The sequence below is a fragment of the Bombina bombina genome, chromosome 3 (genome assembly GCF_027579735.1).
Source record: "Bombina bombina isolate aBomBom1 chromosome 3, aBomBom1.pri, whole genome shotgun sequence".
NCBI lineage: Eukaryota > Metazoa > Chordata > Amphibia > Anura > Bombinatoridae > Bombina > Bombina bombina.
In genome coordinates, this window is record NC_069501.1 from 644,610,951 (window position 1) to 644,631,302 (window position 20,352).

Here is a 20,352-nt window from a genome sequence, read left to right on the forward strand (position 1 = left end):
GTACATAAGTATTTATGTATTTATATGTGTATATGTATTTGCAAAAATTTATACACATATTAACACTAATACATATATATATATATATATATATATATATATATACATATATAATATAAATATATAAGTGCATTGGAGACCTTTGCAGTTAAGTAGATGAAAACATGAAAAAACATAATGCAATATTCATTCCTAAAAACTATGTATTTACTGTAAATATTGCATATACTTACATATTCTGTACATAGCGGAATATGTTCTATGTATTTTTAAATAGATATTCCTCTATAAATGTGTATATATTTATAGCTATTCATTATCATTATCATTTATTTATATATACATGTAGAAATGTGTATTTATGAATAAATAGAACATATTCTTCTATGTGAAGAACATTGGAATATGAAATATTCATATTTTCATGTCAGGTTAGCGCACTTGAGAATATGCGTTCGGGTTTGCGCGAGTGTTGGTGTTTGTTTTTTTCCCCTTTTTTTCTCCATTGACTTCTATAGGGGAATACGTGAACATGATATTGTAAGTTTGGCTTTTCTCCCTCTTCGGGTTAGAGCGCGATTGAAAACAGTTTACTTTCAACTCATAATACCAGCGCAACCTGACAAGCACAAAAAACATACTTTTAGCGCAATTGGTGTTCCACTTGTAATCTGGCCCAAAATGTTTTAATCATGCATAGGAGTAACAAAGTTTGAAATGTACTTTTTATTAGTATTCATTTTATCAACCTCTCCTGTCATTTATATCTCTAAACTAGTTTTTTCACTTATCCTGAGACTCTGGAGTGCATACTACAGCCTTCAAATCCTTGACTCTATAACATTCTACATAGTCATTGATTTTTAATTCCCTAGATTGCAAACTCACAGTTTTAAATGTAGTGTGTAATTGCTTCTATATACTATGAATAGATATAAAATGAGTTTATGTCCCTTTAACATTTTTTTTTTTTTTTAAAGCGATGTAAAACCCAAACCTTTTTTTTTTGTGTGATTCAAAAAGAGAAATTTTTGCAAGGTTTCCAATTCACTTCTATTATCAAAATCGCTTTGTTTGCATGATATTCTTTATTGCAGAGATATCTAGATAGGTGTCTGGAGCACTAAATGGCAGGATATTGTGCTGCCATCTAATGTTCTTGCAAATGGAACAAAAATTTGCAAAACTGCTTCCATATAACACTCCAGACAAATGCATATTCCTGGGCTTACTTGCCTGTTTTTTTACCAAAATATATCTCAAGAAAATTTGATAATAGAAGTAAAATAGAAAGTTGTTTAAAATTGCATTATTTATCTCAATCATGAAAGAAATATTTTGGGATTCATATCCCTTTAAAGCAACATTTTGATTAAAATGTTATCATAAGACAAACTGCAGCCAAAGATATTAGCAAAGGTTTACCCAAGGACAATATTGCCCCAGCTCTTGAGTAAGAGACTTTTCTTTCATTAAGGTTCTGAACAGGCCTAAAATTATTTTCCATTTTATGGGTACCCGCGTCAAAGTTCAGAGTTTCGTAGAATGCCTTTATCTGAAAAAGAAAACAGTCTGTGATATAACCAGTATATTCATAAGGTTTCATATTTTATTTTACACAAAATGGCAACAAAAGCAGCATTTATATTACAATAAGACCCTACAATGATGTAAGAATGATCCAATCAAAATAATCCTTTTCAGCCACTTACAGCAGGGTGAAATAAAAAGACTAGGATAACCCAAAATGGTATTTTATGGGACAAATCCTACAAAAATGTAATAAATTATTATAAATAAAGTGGAATTAACGTAATAAAACACAAAACTTACTAAGATTCTGGTGCATCGGTATAATTATATTCCCCTATATAGGACCAGATTACAAGTGGAGCACTATTTAAAACTCCTGCTCGAGCGTTAACTGCGCTAGAAGTAAGCTTTTTGCGCTTGTTAGGTTGCGCTCATATTATGAGTTGAGAGTTAACCGTTTTCCCTCTTGTGCTAACCCGACAAGAGCAAAAAGCAGAAATTAGAATATCACACGTATATCACACGTGCGATAACCTATTCCTAAGTCATTTCCCTATGTGCATAATATTGGAATGTAAAATATTTACACTACATCTATAGTTAAAAGCTTTTTTAAATATAAACATTGGGTAAATATAATTGTTCATGTTTCCATCAACTTTACTGCAAAGGGCTCCAATGCACACACATACATATATATATATATATATATATATATATATATATATATATATGTGTACACATATACATACATACTGTAAATACATATATAACACATACACTCGCCACTCGTAACCTAGCCCATAATGTTCATTTGAGGTGTTTAGTCCAGTTAATTTTCACTTATTGTAAGCTCTCTATCTCACAGGTTGGATAAAAATCAATTACTTTTTAATTGATTTATTTTTTAAAACACTTTTTTTTAATTTAGATCAGATTTTTTTTTATTTAAATCAGATTTTTTTTTATTAAATATGTTTTTTTTTTTAAATAAATTTTTTAAAATACATTTTTTTTTGAGGAAAAATCTATTTAAAGATAGTTTCTATTTAAGAAACATTATAATGATATTCTAATTTCTGCAAAGGTTATGTATCCTGAAATATAGATTTTTTAAAATTATATAGCAAGATGCTGTATATTCCTTCGCTGTAGTGTGGTTTTATTTTATTGGTAAATTAATTCCATTATTTGCTACCCTGCAATGTATCTATGTACACAGAATCAACCCATACTAAATTTTCAAGAAGCTCACTGAATTGTTTGGAGTGGAATAGATCTGCACAAGGACCTAAGTGGGAGGAGGAAGGGGCCAACATTAAAAAATGCAATATAATGTTATTGTGTTAATTAAATACAACTATTTAAATTATTATTATTATTATTAATGTAATCATTATTTTTCTCCTTCCAGTAAAGTACAGGTGAAAAGTTGATTAAATATGAAGGATTAACAAAAAAAAAACAGGAGAAAGTTCACCTCCAAATAATTTCATTAATTTCAATTATTTATCTATGCATATCTAATGATATTTCACCAAATCAGTAATGGTCTGATATAACTGGAAATAATAATCTGTAAATGTATTATTCTAAAAATGACAACCATGATTTAAATAGATTTAAATTGATCTTACTGACTAGTGATTTGAACTGTGATTTAAATCTATTTGATTTAAATCAAATCCACCCTGATAGCTCAGCCTTCCTTCCCTGTCTTGTCTTTATTTTTTATTATGATGAGGATTATTATAAAAATAATAATTATTATTGGATCACTAAGAGTAGTTCAGAATCCCCAGTCTCCAGTGTTCTCCATTGTTCAGTGTATTCTAAGGAGCTCATTCACTAGATATAGATATATGAGTGAACTTTACAGAAAACTAAAGGAATTTAAGTGACTAGAGAAGCCTTTGCTATGAGAATTATTCTTAGTATAAAAGAAAAAAAACATGGCTTACATATATCCCGTTGTTTACAATAGGAGCTGGAATTGTACAGAAACCTTATACATCTGCATATATTGCAGTTCAAATAAATTCACTAGTGACATTTCAGTTTGATATATTTTTGCTACTGTTATATTTTAACTCCAGGAAGGCTAGGGCTATGTTATGCTACTCTGATTAGTTTATATGTTAGGTCATGCAGTTCACTAGATATGTGCAATTTGTTTCGGATCGATTCGGGAATTCGGAAAATTCGGAAAATTCGGAGATTCGGATTGAGCCGAATTTCCGAATTAAAATACTGCCGAATTTACTGAATAAATCCGAATTAGTTCGGATTTATTCAGTAAATTCGGATGGCCATGGATTACACTAGTATTGTACAGTATATTAGGTTATATCACTCTGCTATGGGTTACACCTAATATACAGTACATAATACTAGTCTAATACACAGCACACATACCGAAATTCCGAATTTCCGAACCGAATTGAACCGAATTTTTTTGAATCCGAATGAATCCGAAACGAATCCGAAACGAATTCATTCAAAGTTTTCCGAATTCGAATCGATCCGAAACTAAATTAGAAAAACTCAGAATCGATCCGAACCGAACCGAAACGAATTTTTCGATCATGCACATATCTACAGTTCACACATTTTAACTAAAAAGTACAGAGTAGTGATAAGGTGGGTACTCTGAATTCAGTGCACTCAGGCACACCATGCAATCAGCAATCAGCCTGTTGCTGCCTGCAACTAAATGCATGTGCTGTTCTCGCCACTAAAAGCACCATGCAACCAGCTGCCTGCTGCTTGCACCTGGAGCACGGCAGCTCCCTGACTTGTATGCTGTGCTTTTTCTGAGGGTGGCTTAATCACCTCTTGCACTCAGGAAGCAAGTAATATTGGTTCACCCCTAAATGAGAATATAAGAATGTTGTAGCTACTGAGATGATCACAGTGTTGGGCTTGGGAGCTCCAACTAGGGTTGCCACGCCACCCCAGCCATGTTTTCCTGGACACTTATGAGTAACATATGCTGCAGGGTGTGTATGGAGGAATATGAATAGAGCTGTCCAGAAACACAATGCCCTTACACATGTTCCCCTCTGCACACCCTGCAGCATGTGTAACTCATAAGTGTCCAGGAAAAACATGTCTGAGGTGGCAACGCTAGCTGCAACACTTGTGTCTCATAAGGAGGTGTTCACTTATGTGCTTAATTGTGTGGACTGTTGTAAATTGTATATGCTGGTGGTAACATAACACATCTCTATAGAGTTTAATGAAGATACTTGTTGCCACCAGTTTAAACAGTTTGCAACAGCAATGGAAACTAGGCCATAGTTAGCTAAGGTTAGTAATGTAAAAATGACATATGCTAACAAATTATTCCTTTAATCTTTATGATGTCAAATTACACTATCAAGTAAAACTGAATCAAACAGGATCCAGACAACTTTGTTATAAAGATGTTTAGTTCTGTTTCTTTTGATTTGCATTTTTTTTTTGGTGGTCCTTAAAGGGTCATGAAGGACATTTTTTATTTATTTCATGATTCGGATAAAGTATACATTTTTAAACAACTTTCCAATTTATTTCTATAATCAATTTTGCTTAATTCACTTGGTGTCCTTTATTGAGGGAGCACCAATACACTTCTGGGAGCTAGCTGAACACATTTGTAAGCCAATGACAAGAAGCATATATTTATATGCAGTATATATATGCAGCCACCAATCAGTACCTAGCTCTTAGCTCCATCCTGAGCCTACCTAGGTATGCATTTGAACAAAAGATACCTAAGAACATTATAAAACAAAAGTAAGTTGGAAAGCTGTTTAAAACTGTATGCTTTATCTGAATCATGGAAGAAAAATTTGGGGTTTCATGTTCATTAAATCTGAAACCAGATTATTTAAAATTTTAGATCACAAACTTTTTATTTTGTTCCCACTGTTTAGTTTAACAGTCTAGATGAGTAATCAGTGAATTAACATGGGAGTATATAGTCAGCGCTGCGGAATCTGTTGGCGCTCTACAAATACCTGATAATAATAATAATAATAATAATAATAGTGTTCTGAGGTTCAATTTGATCTCTACAATTTGTTTTTTTTACTGTTATTTACCTAATTTGAACATATGGTATAAAAATATATCAAAAATTGACCAGATGCAAAAGCATTTTTTTTTTTACATTTCTTCTGAATCAGGTTATTGTTATACACTATTAAAGGTTATGGGTATTACCTGTTCTTTACCCAGCAGAATTGGTTCTTCAAAGACAGTCCATATAACATTCTCAGTGCAAGGTGGAGTGGTGAGTGACCCTTCATATCTGTAATAACGTGTAAGATCTTTCTCTTCTGGAATGAGATCTTGCAATTTCAAGTTGGCTATGGATTGATTGCTATCTAAGAAGGAAAGATAAATATTAATGAGTATATCTTGGCAAACCTTTTGTGCAATAATGTCGCTTTCCCCATCATATTTTGACATTTTGGGCTCCATTTATTAGCAGCAGATGTTATAAGGCCATAACTTCTTAACCTTTGAGACAGTGGAGATAAATCACCCCTAACTCATTTGTTTAGGGTGAAGATCTGCCTAATAATTTACTTGTGCAACGATAACTGATAAATCTAAGCAGCATCACTAAACATATTTTATAATAAAGGGACACAAAACCCATCCCTTAAACCGGACTACTCACACGTTTTTAGTGGTTACCTTTAATTTACTGCTGAAAAGGGTTTGTTTATGTCCTTTTTAATAAAATAAATGCTCCTTTACCCTTCCTTTACTTAACACATATTGCTCCCAGCTTGTCAGTTATTCTCACAAAGTTTTAAAGCTAATCTAAAGCTGTAACACTCTTCCTGTTCATTATAAAATAAAGCACATACTCTACCTAATGTAAATGTATTGTAAAATCCTTAAAGGGGGAGATGATTTTATTAAAAATAAAATAAATAACTCTTTTTTTTTTCCTGCAGTAAATTAAAGGTAAGCATTAAAGGTATTGAATATATAGTTTTTGAAGGAACTACTTTTGTGTGCCTTTAAGTATTGCACTACAATCATTTTAATCAAAGTATTACATTAGCATAATTTCCTCTTTTGTGAGGCTTCTATCATTTGATGAGCTATAAAAGAACATTACATACAAAATCCAATCCCCTATCAAATATTTAATTGATCAAATCATAATACTATGTAATAGATATATATTATGAATTGTGATTGCTTTTTTAGTATTTTAATTATTGTGTAAAATGTGATCTTTTCTCTCATCCCAGATAGGTTGGAATGCATACTTCATGTTTTTATATGGTGGAGATTGCCTGACCCTGCAACATACTACAGTGATTGTTTAAAGGCAGATAAAAGTTACAATTGACATTTCATGATTCATAGGGAATGCAATTAAAAAAATCCAATTTCCATTACAACATTGCATATTTCCTTTATGACTCATTAAAATCTATTTGAATGTCATCCCAATTGTAACCTTGATGATTGCATTGTATTGCCCCTTAATAATAATAAAAAAATCCACTCTTTTAACAAACTTACATATTTCTCTTGGTATCTATTATCATACCTTAGCTGCATCTTTTTACGTATAAATAACATTGTTACAACTGCAGCCTACCTCAGCAAATTTCAGCAAATATCCTATATAATAAAAGGCCAGGTATGTTTGTCCGATGCAGTCATGCACAGTAGAGACTGCGCGAGGACAAACAAACTTGGCCTTAACCGCAGTGAGGTGCGAGACAGCTTCAGGAAGCTCCAGCACTCTCAGCTGTTATGTTACAGCCGAGAGCTGGAGCTCCTGCAGCTTCAGGCATCTGTCGAATATGGAACTGGAGCGCTTTCGGTGCTCCGCCTCCATTTAAGGGCAGATGTCTGTTCCTTACAGCCGTTGACACTGTGTGTGTCACTGTCTGTAACGATCTTTGGCTGGTGCCGTTGGGAGGAGTGGGCAGGGGGGTGGGAGACGGGTGGGTGGCTCAGCAGCATAGGGGGGAGGGAAGGGGAGGGAGTGGGAGGGCCCTACGCTACAGAAAAAAAGGGACAGGGAGGGATGGGGCAGCTACACTACAGGAAAGAGTTGCTACAAAAACAATAAAAGGGACAGGGAGAAATGGGGCAGCTACACTACAGAAAAGGGTTTGCTACAAAAAAATAAAAGGGACAGGGAGGGATGGGGCAGCTACACTACAGAAAAGGGTTTGCTACAAAAAAATAAAAGGGACAGGGAGGGATGGGGCAGCTACACTACAGAAAAGGGGTTGCTACACAAAAAAGGGACAGGGAGGGATGGGGCAGCTACACTACAGAAAAGGGTTTGCTACAAAAAAAATAAAAGGGACAGGGAGGGATGGGGCAGCTACACTACAGAAAAGGGGTTGCTACACAAAAAAGGGACAGGGAGGGATGGGGCAGCTACACTACAGAAAAGGGGTTGCTACAGAAAAAAAAGACAGGGACGGTTGGGGCAGCTACACTAGAGTAAAGGGCTTTGGGGGTACTAAATGGTGATCGTGGGACCACTACACTACAGAAAAAAAGAAAAAACAGCTGCCAGTAGCTAAGATGGCAGCGATAGTTAGAGGGTGAGGGTTAGAGAGCTGTTTGAGGGGGGATCAGGTAGGTTGGAGGGTTAGGGGAATCCTACACTTTAGAAAAATAAGGATAAAGGGATAGGGATAGAGGGATAGGGATTGAGGGAGAGGGATAGAGAGATAGGTGGATAGAGGGATAGGAGAGATAGGGAGAGGGATAGAGGGATAAGGATAGAGGGATAGGGAGAGGAATAGAGGGAGGGGGATAGGAATAGATGGATAGGGATAGAGGGAGAGGCATATAGGGAGAGGGATAGAGGGATAGGAATAGATGGATAGGGATAGAGGGATAGGGATATAGGGATAGGGATAAATGGATATAGGGAAAGAGGGATAGGTATATTTCTTTCCTTAAACATTGTGGCCCTGTACACAGGCTTTAACACTAGTATCAAGATAAAGAAGTGCATTTAATCACAGAAGTAAATTAGGGAGTTTTTACATTTTCATGCTATATCAAGGGTTTTCAAACTAGTCCTCAAGTCTCCCTAACAGGTCAGATTTTCGGGGTTACCTTGGATGAGAGCAGGTAAAATAACCATGTTTATACTAATTAGCTGATTATTTCACCTGTGTCCCAGATCAGATATCCCGAAAATGTGGCCTGTTAGGGAGTCCTGAAGACAGGTTTCAAATTCTATGTTTAATTTTGACATTCATGTCCCTTTAAATAAGTGCAGAATTTACATTTCATCTTTCACTGGCTATATAAAATGAGATAAATATACTCAAGAAGGGTGTATCTGCTCTGGATTTGCAAAACCCTGCTGATTTTGTTAACAAAATTACATTTTAAAATTAATTGAAATGTGAAATTTCTTTACAGATACATTGCAATGCATGAGGTTAATTGGAGTACTTTCACTTTAAAGAAGGCTTAATACATATAGAGAGAAGTGCACTCACAGGAACGACCAGCTCAATACCATTGTTAGCCTGTTCAATGGCAATTTACCACCTGGGTGCAGCTTCTTTTAGCCCAGTAATGTTTTTCACAGAGTAGAACTTTCCTGTAGTATACTAGTCTGATCCTGTCTATTACAGTCAGTCAAGTGACAAAATATCAGGCAATTCCTCTCTGATCAAGGAACATAGCAACCCCAGACGACAGTTTCAGCCTTCATTGGGCCTTGTCAGTGAGGTGTAGACATATTCCTCTAAGCTGCCCCTTTTTCCCTTAGGGAGACTTAAAGGGATATTAAACACCAAAAATGTTATTGTTTAAAAAGATAAATAATCCCTTTATTTACCTAACTTAACTAACTTGCATGAGCACAATGTTATCTATTATGAAACACATGAACTAGAGCCCTCTAGCTGTGAAAAAACTGTCAAATGCATACAAATTAGAGGCGGCCTTCAAGGGCTTAGAAATTAGCATATGAACAAAACTAGTATTAGCCTTTAACTAAGAATAACAAGAGAACAAAGCAAATTTGATGATAAAAGTAAATTAGAAAGTTGTTTAAAATCATGAAAGTTCAATTTGGACTTTACTATCCCTTTAATACATATAGAGAGAACCAATATTTTTGCAATCATATATTAATATTTATAATAACTTCCCTAAGCCACTTAAATATATGGCACAGATAACACAGATTTGTACTGAAAAGCTATTAAAGTTAGAGACCTAAAAGCCAGTTATTTTTTCCCACAAATTTCCAATTTAGTTTTCTAACTTGTTTTGTTCTATTGGTAGCCTTTGTTGAAGAAGATACCTAGGTAGACTCAGGAGCTGTCGATTGGTGTTTGCACATATATGACTATTGTTAATGGCTTGCTCTATGTGTTCAGCTAGCTCCCAGTGGTGCATTGCTGCTTCTTCAACAAAGGATACCAACATAAGGAGGTAAATCAGACAATAGTAAATGGCAAAGTTGTATAAAACTATATTCTCTATCTCAATCATGAAAGAAAAGTTTTGGGTTTCATGACCCTTCAAACAGTGGCATTAATAAAATCAATAAAAAATGCAATAGAATTGTGGTCTTTGAAATGTTGTTTTGCATACTTATATTAGAGATGCCTTTGACGGCTGTGATCAGGTTGTCATATTTTTCATTGTTGTGTTCCGATTCCTAAAAAACAAAAAAACAAAATTATTCTACAAGAGTTTGGTAAAAGACAATTTTGCAGTTGCACTTTGTCCAGCTTTTTTTTTTATTAAAGCGCCACAAATTGCACAAATTACAGACCTCGTTATAACATGTCGTTTTACATTACAGGTACAAGCAGTGGTAAACATTCCAGCTCACAAACAGAAGAACGCTGATAAGCCAAGCAGGAACATAAATCACATTCCATGTCCTGCTCTGGACCGCTTTGTAGACGATACAAATATAGTAAGCTAGTAATTTATGTTTTAGAATTTCCCTTTAAAGGGATAGTGTACTCTGATATTTTCCCCTCTTTAATGTTTTCCCAATGATCAATTTTACCTACTGGAGTGTATTAAATTGTTTACAAATGTTCCTTCAACTTTATTTTCTCACTTGAAATAGCTTAAGTTCTGGTTACAAAATAAAAAAAACATGTACACAAGAAGGTTTAGAATAATACTCCCAGTGGGGGGGCTGTGACAGAGAGGTACTAAAATGTTTCCATTGTTCTCTCTGAATATTGGCATTTAAATAAACAATAATAAAGAAGATAAGGAGGACTTTGTGTAAATAATTAGACAAATAAGATAATGAGATATTATTGCCCTACAAGATTAACCATTTTTGGCCATATTACAAGTAGAGCGTTATTCAATGCTCCCGCTCGAATGTTAACTACGCTAGAAGTAAGATTGTGTTTGTGCGCGTCGGGTTGCACTCATATTACAAGTTAAAAGTAAACAGTTTTCGCTCACGAGATAACCCGAGGATTGTAAAAAGCCTAACTAACAATATCACGTGCACAATAACCTATTCCCCCAATACAAAGAACATCTTCTACTATGTGCAGAACACTAGAATGCAACATATTTACAGTAAGTACACAGTATAACACTTTACAACACTTTAACACTTTATTAAATATGAATAATATGCTTTTAAATGTTTTCAAAGGGCTCCAATGCACTTATATATATATGTCTATATGTGTGTTTATATTTGTATATTTGTCTGTAAATACATATGTACACATATAAATACATAAATACGTATGTGCACACATATAAACACACACACACACACATAAATATATATATATATATATATATATATATATATATATATATATATATATATATACATACAGTATACATATTTAGACATGTGTATGCATGTATGTATGTATGTATTTGTTAAAGCCCTTCGTCTGTCTTTTGTTTCCTCATATCTTTCAGCCCTTATAACATTTTTGTGCATTTAAAAAAATATTTTTTATTAAATGGTGTTATTATGAGCGTAAGTGTAATTTGTAATGTATTTTTGATGTGTTTTGTGACAATTTTTTTTTCCTGAAACAGTTAACTGAAGTCACGCTAACCTAATGCGCTCAAACTATGGAGTTTACTTTCAAATTGTAAAACAAGACGCTCACAAAAACACCCTCGATAAACCCCTTTTTGCTTGCATGTAACTGTTAGCAAAACACTCAAAATCTATACCTGTATTGGGTTGTAGTTTCAGTTAGCAGAAATGTCTATTTCATATACAAAAATATACCTAAAGGAACACTTTCCCATACATTTTAAACTCAGATGGCTGATGATTTAATATCTAATGATGTCTACCTAATAAGGGCAAGATTACGAGTGGAGTGCAAACTGTTTTGCGCAAGCGATATCGGGTTTATTGCGGCTGATTGAATGCATCGGAATGAGTGCTTGTATTACAAGTTGAAAGTACAGTTGCAATAATAACAACACTATCTAATATCAATTATAAAACAAATGAACAAAAAAATTATAAGGGCTAAAAGATATGAGGTCTACTTTCAGATGTTAAAAATAAAATGGCGGCAAAGGGCTTTAACATAGAGATACATACATATACATGTCTAAATATGTGTGTGTATATATATATAAATACGGTAATAATAAATTTAGCCAGCACAATCTTCTTGTTAAAAAGGAGTTTCTTTATTTTTTGACATAATAAAAAAATGCTTCAGTCAGCTAGACAGGACAATCCGTCTGACATGTTTCGGCCAATAGGCCTTAATCATTGACATACAATTCAATTAAAACAATTAAAATTCATACCTGTTGCTGTTTTAATATTAGATAGCATTGGTCTTGTGACTAGACAAGGTTCATCAATACATTTAACCATATGATGTCCAATTTTGTTTTATGCTTCATTTGGATAACTTTACAAAAAATATATATAAAGCTTAGCACAAAAGTATACTGTTTATTTATCATTATATTGTACCAATATTTAATCAATGTTTCATACACATATGAAACATATTGAATCTGTTCAATTATACATAATAATTTATACATCTTAAATTATATTATATTGTATCAGGGACACAATATTCTTGTCCAGGATCAAAGGGAAAATATAAGATGGACCAGTATCTAAGAATTTACATTAAGTTAATAAACTATTGCCGGATTCTATAATATCTTGATACTTATATATTTGTCATCATATGTATAAATCTGTATACCTTTGATTCACACAAATTGGCATATTATATATGCCACTGAGAAATATATATATATATATATATATATATATATATATATAGATAGATATAGCCGTCATTAGCACTCAAGGGGTTAATAAAGTGTTATACTGTGTATTTACTGTATCTATTTCACATTCCAGTTTTCTGCACATAGTAGAAAATGATCTTTGTATTTATAGATATTCCTATATGTAGCTGTATATATCTTTACATATACTGTATATATACTCTATATATATATATATATATATATATATAGAGAGAGAGAGAGAGAGAGAGAGAGATAGTTATATACTGTACCAGAATACCATCAGATATATGAAGATAGAAATATGTATTTATGAATAAATAGAACATACTCTGCAATATGAAGAACATTGGAATGTGAAATATTCATATTTTTATATCGGATTAACGCACTTGAGAATATGTGATCAGGTTGCAAGTGAGTAGGGTGCAAAAAAAATTTCCATTGAAGTCTATGGGGGTCTATATTAACTTTGGCTTTTTGTGGGCGTCGGGTTAGTGCACAAGCAAAAACGTTTTACTTGTAACTTGTAATACGAGCACTACCTGACGTGCGCAAAAAGCTTACTTCTAGCGGAGTTAATGCACAAAAGGGAGCAATAAATAGCGCTCCACTCGTAAAATAGCACTAAGTGAATACATTTTCTTTTATTAACCAATAATATACATTAATTAATGACCATTATCTCAACAGTAAAGTGAATGGATATTGGGGCCCATATCAAGCTCCGTATAGAGCTTGAGGGCCCGTGTTTCTGGCGAGTCTTCAGACTCGCCAGAAACAGCAGTTATGATAACCCAGAGCTCAGAGCAGGCGGACAGGAATCGCCACAATTCAACCCGATCGAGTACACCTCCCTGCTGGCGGCCCATTGGCCGTGAGTCTGCAGGGGGCGGCGTTGCACTAGCAGCTCTTGTGAGCCGCTGGTGCAATGCTGAATACGGAGAGCGTATTGCTCTCCGCATTCAGCGATGTCTATCGGACCTGATCCGCACTGTCGGATCAGGTCCGACAGGCATTTGATGAATAGGCCTCATTGACCTAACTGACTTAAATTGTCAATGTATCAGTAAAACCTACATAAATATCAGCAAAGCAAAAATGATCCGCATTTATTCCAAGTCCTCTGCCTTTAGAACATGACCACTTATTGTGGTTAACATCCAAAATTAAAATCAAACTTTCATGGCTTGTTGAGTTACTAATGAAGTTCCACTCTTCAGTATTTATTTGCTACTATGTATTAAACACAATGAAAATGCACAGACTATGGGCGTTATCACATATTTGGCAACGGGTGCAAAACCTAGCTTGGACAATTTTTAGTCTAATCGATCGATCACATATACGGCGCAGGAGACAAGTTACGTGTGTTTATTTTACACGTCGGCCACAGTTTTTACTCCCATAAACTAACATAGATCTGGCGTCGCCAGTCAGTATCAAATATGCAGCACAAGGACTTACACGCACAGAATCTTGCCACACATACGGCTAGATTTAGAGTTTTGTCGGTAAGGACCCGCGTATCTAACGCTGGCTTTTTTCTGGCCGCACCTTTAAAATAACTCTGGTATTGAGTCCACAGAATGGCTGCGTTAGGCTCCAAAAAAGGAGCGTAGAGCATATTTAACGCCACTGCAACTCTCGATACCAGAGTTGCTTACGGACGCGGCCAGCCTCAAAAACGTGCTCGTGCACGATTCCCCCATAGGAAACAATGGGGCTGTTTGAGCTGAAAAAAAACCTAACACCTGCAAAAAAGCCGCGTTCAGCTCCTAACGCAGCCCCATTGTTTCCTATGGGGAAACACTTCCTACGTCTGCACCTAACACTCTAACATGTACCCCGAGTCTAAACACCCCTAACCTTACACTTATTAACCCCTATTCTGCCGCTATCGCTGACCCCTGTATATTATTTTTAACCCCTAATCTGCCGCTCCGTAAACCGCCGCTACTTACATTATCCCTATGTACCCCTAATCTGCTGCCCCTAACACCGCTGACCCCTATATTATATTTATTAACCCCTAATCTGCCCCCCACAACGTCGCCTCCACCTGCCTACACTTATTAACCCCTAATCTGCCGACCGGACCGCACCGCTATTATAATAAAGTTATTAACCCCTAATCCGCCTCACTAACCCTATAATAAATAGTATTAACCCCTAATCTGCCCTCCCTAACATCGCCGACACCTAACTTCAATTATTAACCCCTAATCTGCCGACTGAAGCTCACCGCTATTCTAATAAATGTATTAACCCCTAAAGCTAAGTCTAACCCTAACACTAACACCCCCCTAAATTAAATATAATTTTAATCTAACGAAATTAATTAACTCTTATTAAATAAATTATTCCTATTTAAAGCTAAATACTTACCTGTAAAATAAATCCTAATATACCTACAATATAAATTATAATTATATTGTAGCTATTTTAGGATTAATATTTATTTTACAGGTAACTTTGTATTTATTTTAACCAGGTACAATAGCTATTAAATAGTTAAGAACTATTTAATAGCTAAAATAGTTAAAATAATTACAAATTTACCTGTAAAATAAATCCTAACCTAAGTTACAATTAAACCTAACACTACACTATCAATAAATAAATTAAATACAATTCCTACAAATAACTACAATGAAATAAACTAACTAAAGTACAAAAAATAAAAAAGAACTAAGTTACAAAAAATAAAAAAATATTTACAAACATAAGAAAAATATTACAACAATTTTAAACTAATTACACCTACTCTAAGCCCCCTAATAAAATAACAAAGCCACCCAAAATAAAAAAATGCCCTACCCTATTCTAAATTACTAAAGTTCAAAGCTCTTTTACCTTACCAGCCCTGAACAGGGCCCTTTGCGGGGCATGCCCCAAGAAGTTCAGCTCTTTTGCCTGTAAAAAAAAACATACAATACCCCCCCCCAACATTACAACCCACCACCCACATACCCCTAATCTAACCCAAACCCCCCTTAAATAAACCTAACACTAAGCCCCTGAAGATCTTCCTACCTTATCTTCACCATACCAGGTTCACCGATCGATCCAGAAGAGCTCCTCCGATGTCCTGTTCCAAGCCCAAGTGGGGGGCTGAAGAGGTCCATGATCCGGCTGAAGTCTTCATCCAAGCGGGAGCTGAAGAGGTCCATGATCCGGATGAAGTCTATCAATGGCATCTTCAATCTTCTTTCTTTGGGAGCCATCATCTTCCATCCGACGCGGAACATCCTATTCTCCCGACGCCTACTAGCCGAATGACGGTTCCTTTAAATGACGTCATCCAAGATGGCGTCCCTCGAATTCCGATTGGCTGATAGGATTCTATCAGCCAATCGGAATTAAGGTAGGAATATTCTCCGATCAGCCAATAGAATGCGAGCTCAATCTGATTGGCTGATAGGATCAGCCAATCGGATTGAACTTGATTCTGATTGGCTGATTCCATCAGCCAATCAGAATATTCCTACCTTAATTCTGATTGGCTGATAGAATCCTATCAGCCAATCGGAATTCGAGGGACGCCATCTTGGATGACGTCATTTAAAGGAACCGTCATTCGGCTAGTAGGCATCGGGAGAAGAGGATGTTCCGCGTAGGATGGAAGATGATGGCTCCCGAAGAAAGAAGATTGAAGATGCCGTTGATAGAAGACTTCATCCGGATCATGGACCTCTTCAGCTCCCGCTTGGATGAAGACTTCAGCCGGATCATGGACCTCTTCAGCTCCCGCTTGGATGATGACTTCAGCCGGATCATGGACCTCTTCAGCCCCCCGCTTGGGCTTGGATCAGGACATCGGAGGAGCTCTTCTGAATCGATCGGTGAACCTGGTATGGTGAAGATAAGGTAGGAAGATCTTCAGGGGCTTAGTGTTAGGTTTATTTAAGGGGGGTTTGGGTTAGATTAGGGGTATGTGGGTGGTGGGTTGTAATGTTGGGGGGGGTATTGTATGTTTTTTTTTTACAGGCAAAAGAGCTGAACTTCTTGGGGCATGCCCCGCAAAGGGCACTGTTCAGGGCTGGTAAGGTAAAAGAGCTTTGAACTTTAGTAATTTAGAATAGGGTAGGGAATTTTTTTATTTTGGGGGGCTTTGTTATTTTATTAGGGGGCTTAGAGTAGGTGTAATTAGTTTAAAATTGTTGTAATATTTTTCTTATGTTTGTAAATATTTTTTTATTTTTTGTAACTTAGTTATTTTTTATTTTTTGTACTTTAGTTAGTTTATTTCATTGTATTTATTTGTAGGAATTGTATTTAATTTATTTATTGATAGTGTAGTGTTAGGTTTAATTGTAGGTAATTGTAGGTATTTTATTTAATTTATTGATAGTGTAGTGTTATGTTTAATTGTAGCTTAGGTTAGGATTTATTTTACAGGTAATTTTGTAATTATTTTAACTAGGTAGCTATTAAATAGTTCTTAACTATTTAATAGCTATTGGACATGGTTAAAATAAATACAAAGTTACCTGTAAAATAAATATAAATCCTAAAATAGCTATAATATAATTATAATTTATATTGTAGCTATATTAGGATTTATTTTACAGGTAAGTATTTAGCTTTAAATAGGATTAATTTATTTAATAAGAGTTAATTAATTTCGTTAGATTTAAATTATATTTAAGTTAGGGGGGTGTTAGTGTTAGGGTTAGACTTAGCTTTAGGGGTTAATACATTTATTAGAATAGCGGTGAGCTCCGGTCGGCAGATTAGGGGTTAATGTTTGAAGTTAGGTGTCGGCGATGTTAGGGAGGGCAGATTAGGGGTTAATACTATTTATTATAGGGTTAGTGAGGCGGATTAGGGGTTAATAACTTTATTATAATAGCGGTGCGGTCCGGTCGGCAGATTAGGGGTTAATAAGTGTAGGCAGGTGGAGGCGACGTTGAGGGCGGCAGATTAGGGATTAATAAATATAATATAGGGGTCGGCGGTGTTAGGGGCAGCAGATTAGGGGTACATAGCTATAATGTAGGTGGCGGCGCTTTGCGGTCGGCAGATTAGGGGTTAATTATTGTAGGTAGCTGGCGCCGATGTTGTGGGGGGCAGGTTAGGGGTTAATAAATATAATACAGGGGTCGGCGGTGTTAGGGGCAGCAGATTAGGGGTACATAAGTATAACGTAGGTGGCGGTCGGCAGATTAGGGGTTAAAAAAATGTAATCGAGTGGGGGCGATGTGGGGGGACCTCGGTTTAGGGGTACATAGGTAGTTTATGGGTGTTAGTGTATTTTAGAGCACAGTAGTTAAGAGCTTTATGAACCGGCGTTAGCCCAGAAAGCTCTTAACTACTGACTTTTTTCTGCGGCTGGAGTTTTGTCGTTAGAATTCTAACGCTCACTTCAGCCACAACTCTAAATACCGGCGTTAGAAAGATCCCATTGAAAAGATAGGATACGCAAATGACGTAAGGGGATCTGCGGTATGGAAAAGTCGCGGCTGAAAAGTGAGCGTTAGACCCTTTTTTGAGTGACTCCAAATACCGGCGGTAGCCTAAAACCAGCGTTAGGAGCCTCTAACGCTGGTTTTCACGGCTACCGCCAAACTCCAAATCTAGGCCATAGGCAGGTGCAGCAAACCTTGCACTGAGTAAAAAAGTACCGTAACTCCATGGAAGCCTTAACTAACACCTAACGCATGCGCAATATCAACCCTTAAACCGCCATCCCCCCACATCGCAATGTCTAATAAACTTATTAACCCTAAACCGACATCCCCCCACATCGCAAACTACCTAATAAATGCATTAATCCCTAAACCGCCAACCCCCCACAATACAAAGAATTAACCTAATAACTAAGCCCCCTAACACCCCCTAACTTAACCCCAATTAAAATATTAAAGTATTACCCTAATACCCCTGTAATAAAAAAATTACAAAAATAAAAGACCTAAATTACTAAAAAAAAAATATAAACTAACACTACACAAAATAAAAAAAACTAACATTACAGAAAATAAAAAAACAACATTACAGAAAGAAAACTAACATTACAAAAATAAAAAATAACTAAGATTACAAAAATAATTCTGCCCTTAAAAGAGCATTCAGCTCTTTTGCAGCCCATGCAAAATAAAAAAAAGCCCTAATCTAAAAAAAAAAACACTCCAAAAAAAACACTAACCCAAAAATAGGAACTCGCCATTGCTGAAGCCCACCGATCCATCTTCTTCCCGGCAGCGAAAAGTCATCATCCAGACGGCTCCATCTTCATCCATCGCGGGTCCATCTTCTATCTTCTTGGCGGAGGCATGGAGGCGGAGCGGTCGGCCAATAGGATGTAAGCAGCTCTCATCCTATTGGCTGATTTGAAATTTTCAGCCAATAGAAATGCAAGGGTACCCCTATATAAAAGGCTTACCTTGCATTCAATCTTCAGTGTGTGGCGGACAATCACATGAAGAGGCCCTCTGTTTGGACGATGACCTCCCAGACCGCTCCACCTCCGCAAACAGCTTTGCCTCTGTGCCTCCGCCAAGAATATAGAAGATGGACCCCCGATGGATGAAGACCTTTTGATGCTGGGAAGAAGATGGATCGCCGGACTTTAGCAATGGTGAGTACCTATTTTGGGGTTAGTGTTAGGTTTTTTTGTTTTATTTGGGGGGGGGTTTAGATTAGGGCTTTTTTTTATGGGCTGCAATAGAGCTGAATGCCCTTTTAAGGGCAATGCCCATACAAATGCCATTTTCTGGGCAATGGATAGATTAGGGTTTTTTAAGTTAGGTTTTTTTTATTTTGGGGGGCTGGGTGTTGAAATGTTAGGGGTACTTTGTTTTGTTTTTTTGCAAAAGAGCTATTAACTTTAGGGCAATGCCCTACGCCCTACAAAAGGCCATTTTAAGGGCTATTGGTAGTTTATTTATAGATTAGGGTGTGTTTTTTTTTTAAAAAAATATTTTTTTTAAACGGGGTATTAGAATAGGAGTATTTTTTATTTTGGATAATTTAGCTTGTTATTTTTTGTAATGTTAGCTTTTTATTTTTGTAGTCTTAGGTTTTTTATTTTTGTAATATTATTTTTTTTTATTTTCTGTAATGTTAGGGTTTTTTATTTTGGGTAATGTTAGTTTTTTTTTAGCAATTTAGGTTTTTTACTTTTTGTATTTTTGTATTATTTTTTAATGTAGTTAGTATCTTTTTAATTTATGTAACTGTATTTTAATTGGGGTTCAGTTAGGGGGTGTTAGGTTAGGGGACTTAGTTATTAGGTTAATACTTTGTATTGTGGGGGTTGGCGGTTTAGGGGTTAATACTTTTATTAGGTAGTTTGCGATGTGAGGGGTGGCGGTTTAGGGGTTAATATGTTTATTAGACATTGCGATATGGGTGGGTGGCGGTTTAAGGGTTGATATTGCGCATGCGTTAGGTGTTTGTTAAGGCTTCCAGTGAGTTACTGTACTTTTTTACTCAGCGCAAGGCTTGCTGCACCTGCCTACGTGGGGCGAGGTGAAAATGGGTGAAATATCTCCACTCTGCGCGCGTAAGTAATTGCGCTGCATATTTTATACCGACTGGCGACGCCAGTTCTATGTTAGTGTA

The 20,352-nt window shown here is 35.8% G+C and overlaps 1 protein-coding gene across 1 annotated transcript in view; it reads right to left on the minus strand.

The window, feature by feature from the left end:
• Positions 1-273: 273 nt before the first annotated feature.
• CA4 (carbonic anhydrase 4) overlaps positions 274-20,352 on the minus strand; it is an 86,966-nt gene continuing 66,887 nt past the window's right edge. The window contains exons 6-8 of the mRNA XM_053704841.1: positions 10,135-10,201; positions 5,740-5,903; positions 274-1,555 (exon numbers count right to left, since the gene is read on the minus strand). Of these exons, the coding sequence (XP_053560816.1) occupies positions 1,373-1,555; positions 5,740-5,903; positions 10,135-10,201 (414 nt within the window). The 3' untranslated portion in view covers positions 274-1,372. The remainder of the gene's footprint in view (positions 1,556-5,739; positions 5,904-10,134; positions 10,202-20,352) is intronic.